The following is a 16,867-nucleotide window of genomic DNA, read 5'->3' as shown; positions in this document are numbered from 1 at the left end:
CGACCTGTTCTGACGACTTGGTCAATCGACTCTTATTATATATTTTTTTACCTCGTTCACCTTGTGTTGTTTACCTCGTTCACCCGTGAACACATTATTTCGACGTTATTCCTTACAAGCTTATTTATCCGTTTATCGTGTTAAAGCATATCCTTGACGCCTGGGTCATGCCCATGGCCCGTGACATCCAGAAATGTACAGACTCGATGTATGCAGAGTTTGATTTAGCCAAGAACAAAAATATGTTGAAATTCTTATCAACAAAGTGCTATTTTAGAAAATAGACCTTAACATGCAGTTGCCGGTGAGGTGAGGTGAGTTGCTTTGACAAAAGAATTTAGTTACCAGTGATTTTGTAAAAGGTATTGTGAGTTAACTGTTCTTGGTCCTAACTACATACATTTCACTAAACTCCAAATCATCATATCCGATGTGAATATAGAGGGAGCAACATTAGCCGCGGCCCAGCTGGAGTACAGGAAGATCAAGGCTCTGTTTGCAAAAGACAAGAGGCTGGAAGCCCTGAATCTGATCAAGAATTTACAAAACATGGTCAGAAGGTTCATCTTCCTCACAGCAAATCTTTTCATATGAAAAACAACTAATGCTAGTCGTGTCAGCAACAGTATCATAATTTAACTTTGGCTATACATGGCTATTTTTTTAAATTAATGTGGAGAAAAGTTAAGGTATCATGCATTATTAGACACTATTTAGTGCCGTTACTAATTTTATTAAAATGAAACGACTGAACTATGTTTCAGACACACAAGTTTGAGAAATGCAACATGGAGGTTGCCATGTTGCATGGATCTAGAAAGAGGATCCAGGAGTGCCCTATATTGGAACGAGAAAAGGGAAGCAGTTCCTTACAGACCAAGAACACCACAGTGCTCTATAATTACAATTTGCCAAGACCATGAATGGTAAATTTTTGTTGAAATTTTTCTTAAAAGTCACCTGGCAAAGGAAGTCAGAGGCATGCTCATGGTAGGTGCACTTCCTTAACTGTCATTAGTAATTTTGGTGCTAGTATAATGGTTCACATAATTCTGACTAAAGTAACACACATTGGAAAACAGTTTTTGATTCCACTTATTTACATTTCTCATTCGAAAGATTATTATCAACATCAGAGCTACATTTTAAACCAGAAATATGAACCATTTTCAGATGCTCCGACAGGCGATAAAGGAGGATTTCCCTACCAATGGTATGGCAAGAAGGATGGAAGCATCACAGTGCACGGGCTGCCTGGGGGCATTAGCATTGACCATATCGGGTCCATTCGTAAGGACAACCTGGAAGCACCCCTTAAGCAAAAAAACAACATAACAGTGAAAAGTAAGTGTTTCAGGTATTCAGTATCCACTTCCATGTTATAACAATGGTAGATTGACTGAATATCTTAAAACTTAGCAAACCAAGGAGGTTTTACATAACAAGTCATGTTCTTTTAACTTGTTCTTTCAGTTAAGAAAGAAGACGGACACATAAGGGTCAGCAATGTGCAAACGGCTTATGCCACCAGCGTGCAGCACTGAGATGTGTAGCCAAGAAGTGCTGCATAAAATCATTCAGATGTTGTGATGTGAGCGGTCAACATGCCAAGGGCTAGGTTACAATGTTAAAGCTGGTTTGTGTTTGTGAACCAATTCCGCTGGGAGGAGACTGGCTGTTGGAGGAGAGAGCGGAGGGAAACAAGCCGGCTTTAGGGACTGAGACACACCCGTAGAACGTCTGGAGGGGATGAACCCAAAGTGTGAACTTTGGCACCAGAAGTTGAACCTTGATGAGGTCTGTTTACTGAAAGTGTGACATGTGGATGCATTTTGTGCAATGTAGACTTAAGCAAGTTAAAATTGCCCACGTAAACCTAAACCATGCCTTGTTTGCACTTTACTTATGCATTGACTTTTGTTTGGCGATAGACTTAACGTTGTGTTGACACCCTGTATTGTTAATAAAAGAACATGCATCATTTTTAAAGTTTAAGTCCTTCCATTATACCTTTGCCTTGGGTCTGGCAAATAACTTTGTCTACAGCCTACATTTTACCTACTCTTAATACATGCGCCTCCCTTTCCATTTTCATTTGGGGGCAGTAGTGTCACTGGCCAGCAGAACAACACTTGGCTGTTTCCTTGATGATCCCAACACGCTTGAATCAAGAAAAGAGGCAGTAGTAGATTTCTATGGCATGGGCGGATTCTTCACCCTTTCCAGAGGACGGGAGTCGATCCGCAAGATGACCGCAAACAACCATCAAGAGTACCACGAGGAGAGGTACGTTATTTCTTTTATTCTATCAAAACAACTGTTTCAGAAGTTTCAAAGGTATTGGATAAAGTTATATAAATGTGATGATCATATTAAGTATTAATCACTTTAAAAGTCTTGTTAAGAAATATGATTAATGTGAAAAAAGTGAATCATTGTTTAGATTGTAGAGTTTAACCATTAGTGGGAAAATGGAAAAGGCCTTCATCATCATTTTTATGTCATACATTTTAAATTTGTGTACTTAGCCAATTAATGTTCTCCTTGTAATTTAAGGTATTATCTGTTGTATTACATGTATGGCAAAATTGAAACTTAGAAGGCATACATTTCTGTAATCTAAGGGACCTGAGAAGGCTGATCTACATCCCATTCAGCGGGCCCAAAATCGGTGACACAGGCGGGGCGGAGGCTAGGGTGGACCTGAAGGAGATGAGGGATAAAGAACCCCTGTCATCTTGTGTGCGGGCCCTTGTCATGATTGGGCTCAGGTTCAGGGACAAGGGATGAAGGAAAGTACAGCAACAGGCCGATGAGTGGGCTAGGGAGATGCCAAATGTTCTGAAGGACACGCTTTTCAACTACAGCGTCCTACACTGGTCCACTTCCAAGGTGAGCTACCTAAAACTTAATGTGGTTTGAGCAATTTTTTTAATGTACACCAAATTAAACAAAAGTTCTTCTGACCCTTACATTCTATCTAAAACCTCTCTATATTTCAACTCATATCATAAACCTTGCGTTGTCCTGAATTTGAATTTCAGCTTTGCCGCAGGCTTGGTGTTCAATATGGGGAGGTTGACAGCTTTTGGGAAGAGAAGCTTCAACCGTTCATTGCCAACCGACGAGCAGAAAAACCGTTCGGCCCGCCTGCCAACTAAATCGCGAGTAACGGTACGCTCACATGATCCGGGTCAAAGAGCAAATGGGCCGCACAAAGACAGATCGGTTTGTGATCATTAATAAAAATTACAAAGTTGTGCAAGTTTGGGCCCCCTAGTAGCTTGTTCTGAACTGCAATCGGTGATTTTGGTTTTATCTTTGGAGGAGTCTAAATCAAGCAGATGTTGTAGGATTTGCATTATTTTTGGTATGTATATACCTTAGGAGATGATTAAAATTCTGAAATGTGTGGTATACAAATCTTGGGTTTCATTTACATGATTATTGAAGTAACTTTGAAATTCCATTCAAGGAATCAACCGCAATTCAAAGACACTGGCAGCACTGACTAGCTAGCCAGCTGCACGCTATATGTGTTTGGTAGCAAAACATAGATGTTATTTCTGGTGACACGTTTATTAGTTTGCTGGTGCCATGTGCTTTGTGCGTTTGTGGACTACAGTGTCTTCTTATGGAAGCAGAACACAGTACTTACCACTTAGACCCCCCCCCCCCATGAGAGCTTAAAGTCTTTGATCAAGACACTCTCCATTATGAACCTTGATTATTTGGCGAAGGTATGTTTTTCATTTGATTTACAGTGGTACATTTTCTTTCTAACCATCCAGGCTCTGGTAGCGTCTCCCTCAAGGACTTTCTCAAGTTCTTTACAGCACTTGAAACCAAGCCCCTGACGGGATGGAGCCAGGAGCCTTCACTGACGTTCCAGGAGTGTGATGCTGGGTGCCGCTGCCTACCCGTGTCAAGCACGTGCTCACTTAAGCTTATAATGCCAGAGCACATGGGCACCCTTACCGACACTGAGTTTGCCCAACAGATGGAAGAAGCCATCATTGGTGGATGCAGTTTCGGAAGGGTCTAGTGCACATGAGCTCAGGTATTTCTGTAAATTCAAGAGATGCCATGTGCCACTTACATGAAATGATATTTTCCATTTTGCACTTCTAAAGATCTAACTTCTCTGTCAAAGCAGTCATTTGCACAAGTCATGACTGAAACCGTCCTGGACGGTTTAGGATTTGGACATGCATAGCTTGTTACTGGGGAGAAAGCTTACATGTGGCCAGAGATTTAGTAGGAAGGCGTCTAATAGTTATGTTCATGATAGATTTAGCTTCTATCAATATTATTAGTTGCTACTTTGACTTTTTCAGTGTCGAGTTAAGACTGCCATGGACACAATATATGTTGTGCATGTGTGATGCACATTGACCAGGTGTGTAAGACTTTGGTAAAGTGAATATTGCTCCTGTGGCCTCATTCATTGTTAGGAAAAGCAATGTGTGAAGTAAAGAGCCGAGTAAAGAATGACAAAAAATACTCAGGAGAGTAGCGATTTAGCAGATCTTAAGAGTTCAAAACAAACCAAGATTACTGTGCACGTGCAAGAGCTTACGGGTATTGAATCACTCTATTTATATAGCCCCTGGTGCAAAGGGTAGATCAGGAAAGCAACAATGCTGTTGCAAGCTTGTTTTATTGCTAATTTTTACAAGGGAACAGTTGATTAATATATCATGTAACAAAATGTCTTCCTTCTACTGTGGACAGAGTTGTGTGGGCAGAGTTATGCTCAGGTTAAAAGTTTTATTAATAGAGAACAGTTTGTTACTCTAGCACCTTACATTCTCTATGGGTTCTTAGAAAGTAGATTAAAATGTTTTAAGACTAATAAGCTCCAATGCTGTAGATCACCAAACCTATTTCACTTCATGATACTGCTTCTGCTGTGTTTTAGTAGCCGAATTTTTCTTCTTTTACTACAGAATAGATTGTTGATCGATCATGTAACATTCCAAAACGTCTTCCTTCTAGCACTGAGAGAATTGTCTGCCCATCTGAAACTTGTACTTTAAGATCTTTATTTGGAGAAAACAGATTCAGCAGTTTTGTTCTCTATTGGAGTGCAATGTATGCAACAATGATTGTCTGTAACTGTTTTAAAACTTCTCTCTGAAGACACTGACTACATGTTATCTGTTGTACAAGAATCCTTATAGGTTTTTATGACATGTTACATGACTAAGTTATTTGATAAGTATTTTCTGTTTGTATTGTAGAAAGTAGATTAAAGTACATTCCAAGTCACCACAAGGATTGTCATTGTCTTTATTTCTATATAATTATCTTTGGGATTATATAACATATGTAACTGTTAGACATCTTTAGGATCTATGGATATTAAGGAAATATTTTGAATGACATTTCGACTTTTATATATTTCCTCAGTTGTGTGAATGAATCATAACACACTTAATCTCTACCAACAATTCAATGATAGTGTGGCTGTCAGTATGACAATGTCTTAATTTCTGAGTAATGGTAACCCCTTCTCCAGTAATCCTGCAGTGTTAGTTATCCCCTGAACATAAACAAATCAAATAGCGAGAAATGACAGATACTACTATGAAGGTTCAACCATGTGTATTTTGTCACTTTTCAGTTGAACAGTTGGTCTTAATTATTATTTCAGCATCTAAGTCCTATCTCAATCTCAATAAAGTACTGAAAAAAAAAACCCTCTGAGAGAGTATCACATTAAGGTCAGAGCGGCCGGTGACGTGAGGAAAAAAATACAGTGCAAAGTCCTAACTAGACTTACTAAAAACTCGTGGCCAACTTGAATTCATATAATCGCCAAGTTTCCCAAGATTTCAGATGAGGGTATTTGGCTCAAATACGTACCAGGTACAAAAAAGCCCTTCGTTTTGATAGACTTCAAGGAGTGGAATAGGCTGTCATGGAGTAGACAAGGAGTGGAATAGGCTGTCATGGAGTAGACAACATTTGTACGTCACGTCCAGGGCAGACAATGGTATATTGGTGGCGTTCATAAATGCAATACAAATATAAAAGAGGGCCGGTATTGCTTTCGGTACCACAAAGCTGACGAGTGTGTTTCAGACACGACTGCCCCTTCAAACACTTGTGCTACAAATGCTCGGAGCCACACAAGCCATCCTTAAGGTAACCAAGCCAATCAGAAATTCTGAGATTATATCTGTACAGTACAAGATCGCATCTATAGAAGAAAGTAAAATATGTAATTTTGTTAAGTAAATCAACCACTCTAAACGTCAGCATAGGAGAGAATGTGGGCAGAAGCTACTGAAAAGTATTAAACTCTCGAGTGGGGACATTTAACTGGTTCCACTGCCTCAAGTCACTTTAAGAGTCCATCTGAGTCTGGTAAAACGAAGAGGATTTGAGGAGTCATGTGAACATTGGAGAAAAAGGTCTGGAAATGGTAACAAGATTAGTGATATCTATGATAGCAACATCTGGAGAAATTCAATGATCCTCAAAAGCATCACTTCTTTACAAAAGATTGCAATTACGGATTGATTCTCAACGTTGATTGGTTCCAGCCATTCCAACATTTGTGTTATATATCTCGCTATTGCTTATCTGCCACGGGAGGAACGTTTCATAACAGTATCATATTAGCTGGCATTATACCAGACATGGGGGTAAAACCCAAAACACACTCACTCACTCACTCACTCCTCGGTTTAACTACATTTATTAAGCCTCTTGTGGAAGAGCTAAAGGAAGCGTGGGCAGATGGCGAAAAAGCGGCGGACGACCAGAGTTCTCAGACCCATTTGGAAAGAGGAAAGGGCCTGTGACCTTTTCAAGCAGGAGTACATGAAAAGTATCTACCTAAGTATGAAATACGTGATATGGTGTGTCAGCTTTCTAATTGCGAAATGCAAGGTCCGAAACACATGTGGTCCCGACCTGGGGTAACCTAGGATAAGCCCCTCCCTGCCTATGACGTTTTTACCATAAATGGCCTCGAGGCCAGACTACAGCCTAGCCCACAGTGAGCTGAAAGAAAACGATGATTGACAGCGTGTCCCCGAGATGTGACCCTACCTAGGAATAGGAAATACCTAAAAGGAAACACGAGCCCTCCTCATGAAAACGGCCCAGTTCCCAAATGGTAAAGATTTCTTGGGAGATAAGAAGTTTGGAAAGATTTTGAGGAGATCGAGGAGACAGACTCCATAGTCATATATCCTGTGGAAGATGTTGTTGGAGACCAGAAGAGACAAGGCAAACTCTGGGTAAGTTACTCCACATGGTACGTTCTTGATCAACAACACGTGACTACCATTCTACTGTCAGGATATAGAAGTACTTGAAATCTTTGGCTAATTCATGGTGACGTTAGCGTAACATTTTAGTCTAGGACTGTATACAACTAGTACTGTATGTACTTAATGAAGTAAACGTAAGATATTTGGCAGTGTGGTAGATGCTTACATCAAAGATAAATCATTGTGTAAGTAGATACAGGGTGTTAGAGGGGAACAGCTGATGACTGTTGCTTCTCCAGTGTGTATTTTACGTTATGATTTGTACCTTATGACTCTGATTTTGATCACAAGATATGACTTCTTTCTGAGAGAAAGGCCCGTCTAAAACTCTTTTAAAGTGGCGTAGAAACGATTAGCGTTTATCTATTAGATCAGTGTCATAAAGCCCCTCCGGTTACTGGGGGTGCCCTTCTTTTGCTTCGACGAGGACATTTTTGAGTTCTTTTCCGGTGTGTCTATTCAGCGTTTTGTTGTACCTGTCGAAAATTTTGTTTTTAAGTTCGCGGTGCATGAACCGGCCACCGCCCAAACCGAGAACATTAAACCACCGGGAAAGTTTCTGCATTTACGGCAATTTAGTATCCTTTTTTTTATTTTACCTTTTGCCTTGTAGCGCAACGGCTACTGGCTTCCGACTTTTCGCTTCATCGGACCTGTTGTTCGTCGTTGAGTCCTGGCTTCTGTTTGGTGCGGACATTTCTGTCTATATGTGGTAAGAATTTCTTTTATCACACTTTTCCGCCAAGATGAAGATGTTTAATTGTTGAATAATTGAAGGGACATTTCTACAAGTGTCACATTGCTAGTCAATCATCATTTTTTTCTAGTCAATACTGCAGTACATATACTGTAAAATCTGTCAAATTCCTTCATTTATTTCCACAGGGAGGAGTGAGTTTGCTGCTTCCAGTGCGTCGGTAGCTGCTTGATAAGAAATACAAGGCATTGCCAATAAAGTAATATAAAATGAACTAGCCAGATCGCCAGAAGTGGAAAGACCTTGTGAACAGTTTTAATGCCACTACGGCCACCGGACTGAGTTAGTGAGTGTTAGTGATTCATATGCCATGAAGCAGAAATCGTCTGGATTGCGGAATATGCTGATGTTATCAACAGTGCCGCCCCTCTTGTGACAAACAAAGGACGATAAAAAGTTCAAACCAGTTTTATAAAAGTGGTGCGACTTCATCGGGGGAGGGGGGGGGGGGTTAGTTAATGGGATTCTACTCCAAGACCAAGATTGCAAGATGGACCATGACTGCTTTCGCTATGTTAGATGTGTAGGGTCAACTGCTGCACCGTCTAAGCCATGAACCCGAAGATAGATCCAGGGAAGCAGGACTCATTCGAGTATGGCTGGAAGCACGGCATGGGGTTCACTCTGATTCATATCCATGCATGTTCTTTCAACCTCACCGCGTACACGGCAATACAGGAGGATTCACTACTGCCTGGTAAGTCAGCGGTCCGAAGGCGAGGCGAGTGTCTGTCAGGAATCCAAGGTGTTAGCGGAAAGAAGAGGAAAGACACACTTGAAAGAGCTAGAATGCAGTGTCAGCGTTGCGGCTCTGCTGTTTGCAGGAAACACGTCTTCTCTGAATGTTGCCAGTGCGCGGGATACAATGCTAATTGTCCTTTATGCATGAACACCTTTTCAGTTATGCTTCTCTCTCATGTGTAACGTAGAGATGTGACAGATTTCCAAGCACACATTGCGCCTTTTTTTTTTTAATCGAAGACGATGAAACAACGCTTGAAGGCCTTGAGGGCCAAGCGGTCATACAACCAGAAGGTCAAGGAGAGACTTCAGCGTGTACTACGAACAGAGTTCAAGTCGTCAGACGAGTCCGACACTGACAACAACGGAGGGAACATTTTTAAGACAAGGGCCATTCCTTGGGAATCTGATGAATTGGGAAATTACAAACAGGCGCTTTACGAAAAGTATAGCACCGTACAGACTGATCAGGCTAGAGGACAGTCTATAAAGAGAATCCAATGCCCTCCTTCCCTGGATTACTAATTGATCGTCATTTGCATAACTAAACTGCCAAATTAACAAAAGTTTCATTTGCATAAGTAAATATCAAATTGTGTTTTTATAACTCCTTTAAACAACGAATTTGTAATCACTTTGCTTACGTTTCAGTATGTTTCAGACAGATTCCTTAGAGCTTCTGACTGAAAATTGGAACCAGATGTCCTGATGGAGCAGTGTAATGTGATCTTCGCAAACCAAGGGACCAACCGATATGAAATACAAACAAGTATCATCAAGAAGTTCACCTTGTGGCTGGAAGAAGTTAAAAGTGGAGGTACGTTTTGCGCGAGTTCCGTCTTATGATATCTACATAAAACTAAAATGGAAGGCTGTAGGATAACAGTAACAACTTAATATGTGCATGACAAGTTGGTTGAATGCATTCATGATGCACGTATGATCCATGTACACCTAGTGGCAAAAGCATTGAAAAACATGCACTCCCTTTGTTGTTAGCAGAACAATTTTGAATAGTATTAGCAGGTATTGACTTCTGTGTACAGTAACCACGCATATCCTCCCGAAACGGAAGATTCAAGTTGATGCTTTGCTTGGCTGTGTGCTTAAGTGTTTGACTGTCATTATTTTGCTACATAAAAGTAGTACATTATGTTGGTTTTATTGAAACGATAAAAGAGGGGTGGGGTTTTGGTAGGTACTAGTAGTACAATAATGTACCAATGTACTGTAATGCCAAAGAGGCCCATCTCACAGCAGCCCTGCAGGCTGCCCACACTGCCACTGGTACTGCAGCCAGTCTTGTGCGGAGGATGGCACGTACATCTGCTGTATGTGTCAAAAGAGGAAAGGCGTGTTATTCATATCAACATGCATACTATGCACATATATCAACATGCACACTTATTTGAAATAGAACATTCCACACATGTATGTTATTTAATTTTTTCCGCAGCCGACTGTTCATGAGATCAATTGAGAGGCCATTGATCGAAATAACCAATTTCACATTTCAGACTTCCTATTGAACGAGGAGGTCAGATCTGGAGGCTGAAAACAGAAAACTAATGGCGGTTAATATCTTAGTTCTCTTCTTATTGGAATGATTGAAATTGTTGAGTGGGGATAGCCGCTACGATTCCATGGGACACAATGCTAAGTACGGGGGTTATAATACTATGTTCTGCGACACTATTTCCGAGCTTGTCCACTTCGAGTTGCACCAGTCCAGATACAAGATCTCATTGGGTACGAAATTCAGAACACCTTTGGTTATAAATGGGCCCGTGTGTTCTGAAATCTTATGTTGCTGCAAAATCAATAATATTCCACGAGTCACAGGAGGAGTTGCACCATTCAATGGTGAAACTGCAGGATATAAAATTCTCAGGCTTAACTCAATTCCATGATAATGTGAAAATTACTAACAGTCAGTTGCTGTGTTCCTGGGGTTAGTAAAATACGCCAAAAGTGATTGATTGCTATAACATTTGTGATCGACCAAGATTGAAAACGTATTCCATGTTACCCAGCGACTAGCAGTACAGGCCCCGAAATACACATCAACTTTCAAGAAGGAGTGAAATATTTATGCCCAAATAGCCAAGACACCCATAATTTTTTTTCTTCTTTCCACAGTTAGCTGCTGTACACCAGGAATCAATTCAAGATCAATAAATAAATAAAATAAATAAATACTTGGATCGATAAACTGAAGACAAACGACAAGTCTTTTCTGTAATTTGTCGTCATGTACCGGTTTCTTCCTTTCCATAGAAGTTCATAAATATGGCAACGTATGTTAACTGAATCTGCAGATACGTCTGTATGTGATTTTAAAAAAGATAAGCCAGAAACGGCCAGCGTTTCACAGTTCCATTGGCTTGTAAATGAAACTTAATAAGGAATTCCCATAGAGTTCACAAGACTAAGGCTAACTAGTAAATAGTTAACTGCAAGCTAGAGAACTCACTACATCATTTTCCCGCCCATAATAGTACATAAGGAAGATCGTATTAGAAGCAAACTACAATGAAACATTCTAATGCTTCTTAGCCTGACTGTCCGGGTATCTCCCAAGGTCGCGTCGTTAATTGCATTACCCGTTTATTTTTCGCAGGGCATAACAAGTGCGGTCGCCATCCCAGAAGCCGAGCCTGACCAGTGCCATAGGGTCGCCATCCCAGAAGCCGAGCCTGACCAATGCCATGGGGTCGCCATCACAGAGGCCGGACCTGACCAGTGCCATAGGGTCGTCATCACGGAGGCCGGACCTGACCAGTGCCATAGGGTCGCCATCCCAGAGGCCGGACCTGACCAGTGCGATAGGGTCGCCATCCCAGAGGCCGGAACTGACCAATGCCATAGGGTCGCCATCCCAGAAGCCGAGCCTGACCAATGCCATAGGGTCGCCATCACAGAGGCCGGACCTGACCAGTGCGATAGGGTCGCCATCACAGAAGCCGAGCCTGACCAGTGCCATAGGGTCGCCATCCCAGAAGCCGAGCCTGACCAGTGCCATAGGGTCGCCATCCCAGAGGCCGGACCTGACCAATGCCATAGGGTCGCCATCACAGAGGCCGGACCTGACCAGTGCGATAGGGTCGCCATCCCAGAAGCCGGACCTGGCCAGTGCCATAGGGTCGCCATCACAGAGGCCGGACCTGACCAGTGCGATAGGGTCGCCATCACAGAGGCCGGACCTGACCTGACCAGTGCCATGGAGTGTGATAGCAAACATCCACCGCTGTGACAACAAAGCGTAAGGAAACTTTGTAGTATCATTTCACTAGCATTCAGCTTGAAGGCAAAGTGTCACTAGCTTTCAGCATCTAGATAGAACTGGAAAGATAGAACTGGATCTTGAGTGGAATGGCAGAAGGGCTGCTAATGTTCAAGTTCAACTGTACTTCTGCCTGGCTAGAGGCGCAGGATACAGATGACCCGGCAAAATACAAGGCAATTCTGTTACAGAGCAAGTAAACATGCAACAAAACTTTTGCACAGAATGAAGCAGGGGAGAAGCACAATGGGAGCTGGTACAGAAGTATGGTGGGCCTGTAACATGTGAAACAGCTGCAGGTACCGCTCCTCGGGCCAGAACGTCCGCACCGGTTCACGTAAGTTCAGCATTGTGAAGGACCAGACAAAAGCCGCATGGTACACTTCAAGTTCAGGTTGATATTTCCTTTCAGTATTGGAAGGAAGGTAATGACCTGTGGTCAGGAAGACTGTGATATGAGACACATCCAGTAACACCTGGGAGGACTATTACAGTAGTCACGCCCTCTCGTGTTGCAAAGCGGGAAAGCAGATGAGTGAGGACGTAGCGTTAGATTTGCTGAAAGGCTCAAATCCTCCAGTACTGACAGGGCTTGATTTTGACAACGACAAAAAGAGAATTGACGGCGTCCGAAAGAAAAGACGTATCAGAAACTGCTGATCCATTATCTCTGCAATCCCTTGTCTTGAGAGTTGTTGGAGAAGAACTACAGCATTTACAACACTACGTATTTTCTCATTCCCATAGTAAGTCGGAAATTTGCTTGTGGGACCTACACAAGAGGACGTTGACCAGTTCTTCAGCAAGGTTGCTGAAAAACTCAGAAAATAAGACGCAACGACTCGACGTCATCGAAAAGTCCCTCCCCAACGTCGAAGGGGAGGAATTGGACGCAGTCAAGGACTTCATGGGGGATGTGTGCAACTGGTTGGAGCAGCACAGCTGCCCACACGCCTACTGTTTCACAAAGGGGTTTGATAACAAGCTAATTGTTGGATTAAGGCACGTACCTCCTTGTATTTTTGAATTCCATTGCCTATTGAATTTGTTATTTGTATCGGATTTGCTGTTATTCTAGTGGCATAAACAATGCCGTTTTTTTTTCATATCGGCCCTGATGTCATGATACTACTTGCTAGTAAATATAGGAAACCTAAATACATCTTTTTAAATAAATGCTTTAAAGTAAGACAAAAGGTGAGGAGTTAGCTGTTGTTGTTTTCTGTCTGTAATTCCCTCCTTGCGGTGATAATTATATGAAACTTGTACCATTCATATCAACCAGAACTTCGGTGCAGATGAGGAGTGGAAGTCTATGCAGAAAAGACTTTCGTATCTTTGACTGGGGCGCAATCATCACCGTGAGATGGAGTAAGACAATTCAGTTTAAAGAGCGAACATTGCAAATCCCCATCCCCGGGTCGCCCCTGTATCCGACTACAGCATTAGAAACCGCGTTCTCCAGGACCAGCACAGCGGCAGCGGACGGTCCCGCGTTTGTTCTACCCCAGGGAACGGGGCAGGGAGTACGGCACGCGGCGTTGACACACCAGCCTTTCGTGAAAACATTGCGTCAACTGTTATAACAATGTGGCTACCAGGACTCAGACTACAGTGGCCACAGCGTTTTGCTAAATTTTTTAGTTTCCGCCCTTTGCTATTTTTTCATAGGTGACTTTCACTTTGTTTCGGAGGCCCTAAAAACAGCTACGCAGTGCTGCTGGGGACTGTCTACAGAAGCGGGATCCCTCTCCCAGATTAGAGTGGCCATCAACCGGACAAATGGTGTAAGAACTTTCAAATATCAGATGAATTCTTCTGCTCTGCCATACCAGTAAAGGACACATTCTAGCTGCCCTCACAGTGTTCCTTAGTTTGGAGTCGCCTAAAAAATCGCCTTCTGAGGTAAATCAACTTCCAATGTCCTCCATTGCTCATTAATTATGTCATCCACTTGTGCCAAATTATCATGACGGCTATGACAAGGGAAATAAAGCAGAAAAGCGACAAAGACAACTCGAGCTACAGTGGGAAGAGGAAAACCGTATCCTGGAATCGCTGGAGAGGCTGTTCGACAGCCCAGACAAGCTGATTGGGGAGTTTGTGAGGAAAAAATTGCGACACATCTGGGAGGAAGTCATTTTGGAAGGTTGTGAATAAGAATACTTGACTACCCAACAGCAGGAAAGAACCCAAGGCCAGGTTGGTCACCTCAGTTTCTGGTTCCTGAAGTACCAAATAAAGAGCGGATTGAAACAAGGGTACATTGAGAAGGTGTTGGATGCAGTTATCGTGGCAATGCCTACAGGATCTGCCCTATGCATCTGATCATATCTCGAAGGTAAGGGCAATCTCGAAGGTCTGACGGAATTATTCTCGGAGTCCTGTCGGGAGCTGGCAAGGTGCTGTGTGAACCCGGTGAAGTTGTCCAGCTGAAAACAGCGCAGATGATTACATCATTAAGAAGTACCATATCTGACAGGGAGGCAACCAACCCCCTGCTCAACAGCCAGCTGGAGGACCTGTGAAAGGAACTCCTTTCCGTAGTCAAAGACAACTGGGACACTTTGACCACGGAAGTGAGGGATGAGCTCTTGAAAATGTCTAATTACTTCTGTAAGATGCACTTGTTGGTAAATATGCTGCAGATGGAAAAAAGTTAATATACAACTGGTGCAGCTACACTGGGACCTTTCAGTGATTAGGGTATCAAGACAGATAAGTCTACATTCTTCAGTGTGTTCGTTTTACGTCTTTTTTGAGATCACTGAGAGTGTGTCCATGTAACCCTTCAGCCTTTGAATTTAAAAACTCTTACAAAGGTTGATCTGACTGACGTCAAGCGGGTACAAGGTACATAATCCTTTGGAGCCCTTAACGCTGCATCTTCCAGAACACATGGACGCTATGACACAATAGTACACAATAGCACTTCCTCTTATTGCAGAACAGCAGAAAGAAACGCCATTTACTTTTTGCTTCACTATCATGATAACGATGTAATGTTGCAATTTGCTCAGAAAGTAATTGTTTAGTAACTTGCAGTACAAAATACAGCAGAAAGAAACGAACTTTACTTTTTCCTAGACAGGACGATTAAGAGACCAATAGCTCACAAGGCAGGCAAAGCTACAGGTTAATGCCTTATAACATACCAGAAACAAAGAAAAAGATCCTACAAGTTTATGGCGGCCCAGTGTCATCAATCAGTGTGAGGAGTTCATCGAAAATGTGTCCTCAAAGTCTGTTCCGGTGCAAATTAACGTGCTCGGAAAACATGTCACTTACTTTTAGGAAATGTTCCCAGCCATCTCCAAAGCCAACAAGCAACTGTTTGCACTATCTTCAGGGGGAAATCAGCATGATCCTCCAATACTGAAAGCAAAACCTCCGTGCAATTGTACGCTCCCTGCATTTAGCTCACTGCTCCAATTCTACTGAAACAAGCCAGGGCCGAGCCTCTTAAATCAATTCGTCAATTCTAGACATTCAGCATCGCAACAACTACCCTTACTTTAATAAAAGACGGGGAAGTTATAGATAGCTGGGGTAACGGTTACTTCCGTGCCAATGTTACTTGCATCAAACCACGGTTCTCGGACTTTGGTCTATGGACAGCCGTACGATGCGGGTATCATGGTGATGGTCAGCTATACGGCAGAGAAACTAGGCCTCACTTGAAACCTGACCACGGAATTTTATGGCCCGTATCAAATCAGGTGTGTCAATAGCCTCGCTCTTTACTAATAGCGCATAGTTGTAGCTGTTGTTTTGACTGTATTCATCTTGAGGCCGTTCGGCTACAAGTCCGTTTTTCAAACTGTATATTATATATACATAGACATCAACTGACATATATTATTTGTAGCGAAGCTTCGGACATGTTGGACGTCCGAAGCTTCGCTACAAGGACAGTTACATCATCATATTATATATACATAGACATCAACTGACATATATTATTTCTGTCCTTACTTGGCTACTAAAAGGCCGTATTTTACTTATTCTCAAACGTAAAATGCGGGAAACAAGCGGATTCCTTTGCTATATTGAGACCGAAGGTGCTAATTGAAACGCTATGTGATACATGCCACGCTGATCTGCATAAACTCAGTTCTTGGCAAAGGCCAGGGGAAGGTGTGGAGCACCGCTGAGACGCGCTGTCTGATCAGTCTCTGGTCTCAGGAGAAGATTCAGGAGCGTTTGGAGTCTGTCAGAAATAAGGACGGCGTGCAGATGTTGGTCGACGATGCACCATGAAAAGTTTCGTCGCGGTTCGCGGCGGCCATCTTCCTCATTAGCGCACCACGTGACCGGGATGACTCTGTACCAGGGGGCAGTTACAGTTCTAGTACTTCTGTACTAGAGTATAATTATAGAGTATAAAGTATAATTTTGTGCATAACCGGTTACAAATCTGTGGATATTTTTATCCTTTATTAGATAGGCAATTTGGAGCCCTTGTGACCATTTTGTGATATCTTGATACTGCTGCATAAATTCTATTTTTGTATCTTTTTGGTGGCAAATGCTTGTAACTGCACAAGGGAACGACAAATTCACATGCTATTTTTCTATGCACATCATACAGTTTGTTGATCACCACAACTTCGTGGACAATCCCAAGGACGTGAAGGACCTGATTTACCGCTTTAGCCAGGTCCAGGAGGTCAGCTATGAGTTTGCCTCACAGCTCAACGATTCGTAAGTAAATTGTGATGATAAATTGAGTCTATAGTTTGTTTAGGAATATTTTGCCTTGATTTGTCTTAATTAGGGGTGTTGCTCAGATGAGGCATT

The 16,867-nt window shown here is 42.3% G+C and overlaps 1 protein-coding gene and 1 long non-coding RNA gene across 3 annotated transcripts; both read left to right on the top strand.

The window, feature by feature from the left end:
• Window positions 1-1,573: 1,573 nt before the first annotated feature.
• LOC118418638 lies at window positions 1,574-5,269 on the top strand. Of its 2 annotated transcripts, XR_004831479.1 has the most exons (5): window positions 1,574-1,797; window positions 2,106-2,286; window positions 2,625-2,892; window positions 3,045-3,228; window positions 3,792-5,269. It is a non-coding gene; the product is annotated as an uncharacterized LOC118418638 (long non-coding RNA). The 2 variants fall into 2 exon arrangements; XR_004831478.1 differs by having other exon boundaries at window positions 1,574-2,286.
• A 3,326-nt stretch (window positions 5,270-8,595) lies between these two features.
• LOC118418265 (apidaecins type 73-like) lies at window positions 8,596-12,037 on the top strand. Its single transcript, XM_035824111.1, has 3 exons — window positions 8,596-8,740; window positions 10,302-10,321; window positions 11,405-12,037. The coding sequence occupies exons 1-3, from the start codon at window positions 8,596-8,598 to the stop codon at window positions 12,035-12,037; spliced, it is 798 nt and encodes a 265-aa protein (XP_035680004.1).
• The last annotated feature ends 4,830 nt before the right edge of the window (window positions 12,038-16,867 follow it).

Source organism: Branchiostoma floridae, chromosome 6 (genome assembly GCF_000003815.2).
Source record: "Branchiostoma floridae strain S238N-H82 chromosome 6, Bfl_VNyyK, whole genome shotgun sequence".
Classification (NCBI taxonomy): Eukaryota; Metazoa; Chordata; class Leptocardii; order Amphioxiformes; family Branchiostomatidae; genus Branchiostoma; species Branchiostoma floridae.
The sequence above is the reverse complement of the archived record's forward strand: the minus strand, read 5'-3'. Positions and strand labels throughout refer to the sequence as shown.